The 6,496-nt window shown below is 37.1% G+C and overlaps 1 protein-coding gene across 1 annotated transcript in view; it reads right to left on the bottom strand.

Moving 5' to 3' along the window:
* Positions 1 to 4,909, bottom strand: part of LOC107558076 (E3 ubiquitin-protein ligase RNF185) — a gene marked incomplete at its 5' end in the record, with an annotated part of 8,426 nt that extends 3,517 nt beyond the window's left edge. The window contains 5 exons of the mRNA XM_016241701.1: positions 2,218 to 2,335; positions 3,796 to 3,850; positions 4,575 to 4,687; positions 4,772 to 4,790; positions 4,887 to 4,909. Of these exons, the coding sequence (XP_016097187.1) occupies positions 2,218 to 2,335; positions 3,796 to 3,850; positions 4,575 to 4,687; positions 4,772 to 4,790; positions 4,887 to 4,909 (328 nt within the window). The remainder of the gene's footprint in view (positions 1 to 2,217; positions 2,336 to 3,795; positions 3,851 to 4,574; positions 4,688 to 4,771; positions 4,791 to 4,886) is intronic.
* Positions 4,910 to 6,496: the final 1,587 nt, after the last annotated feature.

The raw sequence follows: 6,496 nt of genomic DNA, 5'->3' as shown, positions 1-6,496 counted from the left end.
CCTGGGTTCCCTAGCAACCACATAACACCCTAGTAACCACCCTGATTACCCTAGCAACCACCCTGGGTTCCCTAGCAACCACATAACACCCTAGTAACCACCCTGATTACCCTAGCAACCACCCTGGGTACCCTAGCAACCACATAACACCCTAGTAACCACCCTGATTACCCTAGCAACCACCCTGGGTACCCTAGCAACCATCCTGGGTTCCCTAGCTACCACCCCCGAGTACCCTAGCAACTGCCTAGAAACACTCTAGCAACCGAGTGCCGAGTTGTGCCACAGCAAGCACCACTCACATCTTCTTCAGAAAACGTGCATGTATGCATCAGGGTGATTCTATAATTGCAGGTACATTTGGTGTCCGAAGTCATTATTCTTTTTCAAATGGCTACATTTTTAATAAATTGTTACTTATTGTTATGAATTACAAGATGTTACAGTCAATTACAATATAATAATTTGGGTAAAAAGTGTCTTAAATAACTCAAAATCATGATTTCGTTGTCTGAATTAGTGCATTCTTTCCATCATGCATTGTGTAATCAAAATATTTTATTGTACTTTTCTTTTTGTAACATTTCATTCATTTTATTTATAAAAGCCCTAAATACCAATTTACTTAATTCTACAACTTTAAATTGTTTAAAAACAACTTTTTTCTTATAAAAATGTGCGTCTATACATCTTGCGTCAACTCTGTTACCGTACCATATTTTGCCTTTAAATGGAATTCTGGAGTGGAATTATCTCCCACAGCTATGTAGAATACAGGACATGATGTCACTGTCCCTCACTGATAAGCTCTGAAAAGTCTGTGTGCTCTCTGAGAAAATATTTTAATCTAAAAAAGTTATTTTGAAGAACGTCAACACTGTTACCATCGGGTTATTTAAAGGTTAATTTTAATCATGATTTCATTAGTGCCATGTGCACTTAGCACGTATGCTAGCGAGTGGTAAAGTAAAGTTATCAACTCTGTTACCGTCCAGCTCTGTTACCGTCCAGCTCTGTTACCGTCCAGCTCTGTTACCGTCCAGCTCTGTTACCGTCCAGCTCTGTTACCGTCCAGCTCTGTTACCGTCCAGCTCTGTTACCGTCCAGCTCTGTTACCGTCCAGCTCTGTTACCGTCCAGCTCTGTTACCGTCCAGCTCTGTTACCGTCCAGCTCTGTTACCAAGGTAGAGTAACAATGCTGACAACAGTGTAACAGAATTGACAGTCCACCGGATAATTCTGTCAGTTCTGTTACTTAAAGGGTCAACTCCGTTTATGAACTATTTTCACACACACAAAAAAAAATACAATTGTTGTTTAAAATCTCATAAACATTACTGAGATATTATGCACTCTTACAATAGTTCAACAACATTTATTTTTTGTTTTTACTGGATATTGTATATAATACATTTTCAGATGAAAAATATTTGCTCCAAGTGGACAATTCTGTGAAGACATAGGTATTTATTTTTATTTTTTAAAGGTATGCATAGATTAAATATGATCTCAGTTCCAAATGTCGGAATGTAAGGACTGTTTAATACAAGAAGGATTTTATTGTTATTTCTACACGTTGCCTAATTTGTCTGTAACAGAGTTGACAAACAATGCCATAAAGACATCTGTTTTTTCATTAAAAGTAAAAAAAGGAAGTAACTTGAGTTTTGCAAGCACTGAATATGTTATTAAAATTGAATACGTTTTCAATAAGATACTGGAAAGAATTTCTGTTAGTGAATAGTTTTTTTTCTTAACTTTATGAAATGACAAATGTATCTCCAATTATAGAATCACCCATAAACATAAAAATGGTTAAAGTCAGGATAAACTTCTGTGTTGTGACGTACATCTGAGTGCAATTATTATTAAACAATAAATATAGGGCGGGGCTTGGTTCTGTGCATCAGCTGTTGATTGGATGTTGAGATGTGGGCGTGGCTCACATGTATGCAGATGAGCTTAAGCTTGCAGGGGCGGAGCTTAAGAGACTAAATGACTGGAGAAGTGCTGCATATGGCATCTTCACAGAAAGATGCAGTTATGGATTGTTCATTAAACCTTACAAAGTCAAAAAAAAACATGCACGGGTGAATTGTTCTTAATAAAATCTGTAACATGCATGAAGAATCTCTCGTTGTATTTTCTTGACGTTTAGTGATATCATTCACCCAATCATGTGTTCATGCAAGCGTCTTTCACAGGTTCAGCACACACCTGGAGGCGGTCGTCCGTCATTGATATTAAACGCTGTAGCGAAGATCCCGAAAGGAAAAGCGCCGATACCGAAAGACATCTGGAAGCCTCCATCGCCGAAGCCGAAGCCCTGAAAGCCCTGCAAACACATTAACACTGCATTATATTACACTTACATCAGATTTATTACTTAAAAAAGAAATTAAATGTACATCATCTGTGTCAAACTGTTCTTTCATTTCTGGAACATGAAAGATTAATAATTAAATACATTTAAGAATAATCTGGCCACTGTTTATATATCAAGAGTTCACTTGCATAAACCGATAACTTCGTTTTTAACAATTTTAAAGATTTTGTGCATTCCAATTAATCTCAATCAAACTGCAGTCGGGTTATTTTGATCAGGTAAAAAATTACTAAAAATACAGCCAACGCAAAAAAACACTAACTGCAGTGATTATTATGATGGGTTGCGATTATGCACAGTTTGGTAGTTTTAAATGTTGTTCCATGGTTAGCATCAAAAACTAAATAAAAGCATGAATAAAGCAGCACCTCTGAATTGGATTTGTTTATGAACTGCTCCAAACGATCACATGCATGTTTGATTCCGGAATAATCAATTACATGTGGGTTACCTGACGACTTTGAATAGCATCAGCTCCTCGTCTGAGAGTTTAATGGTCGAGCAGCGTGAACATTCTGCTAAACGTCTCTGTTTGTGTGCCTCTAACACACGAGTCTGAACAACAGGAGAGCCAATAGATGATGACTGCATTCTCATTTAGAGGAAAACTAGATTTTTTTATATTTGCATACTACAATTGAGTAAATAATCCTTATGCAAGACCTTCAGGAGTTGAGAGAGAGCAGAATGTGATGCAATCTTAAAGGTCAGATGTTGTCATCGCGCCGCTGAGCTCTTTCCAGCTCCTGTCCTTAATAAGCCCCGGCGGGACGCTCGTTTGACTAATGAATTATCTACAGGTAGGCACTAAAGCAACCGCCGTCATCCACGTAACCATTTCATCACAAACGTCTTGTGCAATGATACACGCCACATTGCAAACGCTTTTATCAGCTTTGATGAGATATACATTTTAAAAACTGTGCAATTCTGAGAAAAAAAGTCAGAATTTACTTAATGTACTTGGGATGGTTGCTAGGGTGCTTGGAGTGGTTGCTAGGGTAATCAGGGTGGCTGCTAGGGTGTTGCTATGTGGTTGCTAGGGCACCCAGGGCTGTTGCTAGGGTAATCGTGGTGGTTGCTAGGGTGTTGCTAGGGTACTTGGGGTGGTTGCTAAGGTGTTGCTATGCGGTCATTGTCTTTAAATTCACGTAGAAACAATTTTTACTCAGAGATTGATACTAAATTTCACAAAACATTACAAAGAAACAGTGGCATTAAATTAAACGAGCAATTTTGACGTAGAAAGACTGAAATTGAGTTTTCTAGTAAAACATCCTCCAATAATCTGTTTTATTTACAGCAAGAAAAAAAAACAGAAAAGCTTATGAGCCTGCTTATATTGAGTAACAATGACAATAATTCTGAATATGCAGCTAGTTTATTTTGTAAGAGAAAGTGACACTCACGCCACGGTTCTCTGGTTCTGGCCGCTGTCCTTGCGGTCGCGGAGGAGTCCGCTCTCTGAAATCATAAAGAATATTCATGTTATGTTTTATATTTCAGTCAATGGTGTACTGGTGTGTATTTATCACAAGTCAAATCACATTCATTTCTACAGAGCTTTATACAACAGACTGATTCGACAAGTTAATCAACATGAAAATAACTTAATGTTGTGAAATTCATCAATTATGAAAAATTTGATTTCAGCTGTCAAGCAGCAATAAAGAAGACAACAGAGTCATTATTCAGATCAATTACAGCGCCTGTGTTCATCAATTATGAAATGAATTTAATTCAGTGTTATTTTAGTATCACTGAGATACTATTAATAGTTTTTATTAATATTTTGAATTATTTTTATGTTTTTGTTTTCATTTTACTTAAAGATTTAGTCATTTTGTTGTTGTTTTTGTTTTTATTATTATTATATATTTTTTAAATTTGTCTATTTATTTCAGTTGTAGTTTTTTTTTTAATTTTTAATTTTAACACGTCAAGTTAACGTAAACTAAACTGAGAAATGTTTCCTTGGCAATTAGTTGAAATAATTTTTTTCTTTTTTTAAATATTTTGTTTCAATGCTTTTTTTAATGATTTAAATTTTAGTTTCAGTATTAGTTAACTATAATAACTCTGGTTAAGGAAATTAAGGGAAATCTACTTTGTCCTGCTGCATGATTTATAGTCATATTTCTAAGCTCTACAACACAAATATGATTTGATGACGCTCACAGAGCTGTACCTGGGGTCCTGTTGTCCGGTGCTGCCTCTGCCGTACAGCGGGATCACTTTATCTCGACTGATGCCGGCCTTACAAACGGGACACACCTGTCTGTTCGGCCTGGTTTCCAGCCACTGCAAACACACAGAGAGAGACACGGTCAGGAGAATCATACAACGGTCACGTCACGTGACCATCAGCGCTTACTGAACACTCACCTGATGCAAACACGGCCAGCTAGGAGGAGATCCAGACAGAGGAGAGAAAACAGAGCAGTTATTACCCAGTCAGCATCCATGAGAGTGTCGTGTGCATCACTCAGCAGGGTCTCACCAGAAGAGATGTCCGCACAGACTGAAGACACACACACACACACACACACACACACACACACACACACACACACATATATTATACTCACATGCAGACAGCATACATGACAATGAATACAAACATTATAGAAAAGAACACATACATATATATATTTACACACAAGTTACACATGTGTCGAAATGTTCCAATCAAAACAACAGAGCATCAGATCTGCTGACGCTGTTAGCTGATCAGCTGATTAGCTCGCTTATCTAATGCACAAACAACGCAGCTCTCCGTGAACTAATTACGCGATTATGTTTCTAATAACGTAGAATTAAAAACATCACCTGCTCCGTCTCATCAAACCGTCTGCGCAGAGAGAACTGAACAGAGACGCCGCTTCTCTCAGCAGCTTACAGCGGATTGCGTCACCGCTCCACCCGGAAGTTAAAGCCCAGTGACGTCATGCGCGTTCGACCTATCGGAATGAAGGATTGATACGCAGGGCATACTTACTTTTTTTTTTTTCTTCTAAAAAAATAATATAATTCAACAATCAGTTCAATGTTAATCAACGCTATCTTAGGGGCCATTTATTATTTACCCAGACATACATTTTATTTAAGCAGGAATCACTGGAAACGATACATGTTAATGATTATACACTGCAGTGTACACAATGTGTCTAAAAAGACACGAATTATCCTGAGATTTAACTGCGTCTTAGAGGAGGAACATGTGTGAATGATTGCATTACAACACTGTGTGAATTTTGAAGCATTAATGGACAAATAAAGGCGAGATAATAATAATAATAATAATAATAATTCATAAAATATGATGTATGTAATTTAAGTTTTAATAGTGTCAATTAAATTTAATTTACAACTACTGTACATTTAGATTATAATTTCATTTGTAAGTCGCTTTGGATAAAAGCATCTGCTGAATGACTACATTTTAATTTACAAAAGCACTATGCAAAGGATACAATTCACCAATCAAGAATATATATAACCTAATACCAATATAAAGTCAATAACATAAAAAATAAGATAATAAATTATAATTATAAAACTAAATTATACAGTCACATTAAAAACACACCCTGTGTCTCACCCGCAGTTCATCTGAGATCAGGATGAGTTTGTTTCTTCATCAGGTTTGGAGAAATGTAGCACTGCATCAGTGTCTCACTGCAAGTGAATGGGTGCCGTCAGAACGAGAGCTGATAAAATCATCACAATAATCCACAGCACTCCAGTCCATCAGTTAACATCTGGAGAAGACAAAAGCTGAGACACATCCAGCATTAAGACGCTTTTAACTAAAATACACTGAGTGCATAATAACTCTTCCTCCAGTGAAAAAGTGCATCTGCTGTTGTCTCTCACATCAAAATCTAGCCACATATGTGTTTAGAGCTGTTTAAACGCTGCTTGATCTGTGCAGATTTCTCTCCTGATTCACACCAGAACACTGACTCACTGGAGGAAGAGTTATTATTATGGACTCGAAATTGAGTTAAAAACGTCTTAATGCTGGATTAGTTTCAGCTTTTGTCTTCTCCAGATGTGAACTTCAAGTCTTCATTATATATTTGCTGATGGCTGAAGCTCAGACATTCC

The sequence above is a fragment of the Sinocyclocheilus grahami genome, unplaced genomic scaffold (genome assembly GCF_001515645.1).
Source record: "Sinocyclocheilus grahami isolate Dianchi unplaced genomic scaffold, SAMN03320097.WGS_v1.1 scaffold631.1, whole genome shotgun sequence".
NCBI classification, from domain to species: domain Eukaryota; kingdom Metazoa; phylum Chordata; class Actinopteri; order Cypriniformes; family Cyprinidae; genus Sinocyclocheilus; species Sinocyclocheilus grahami.
The sequence above is the reverse complement of the archived record's forward strand: the minus strand, read 5'-3'. Positions and strand labels throughout refer to the sequence as shown.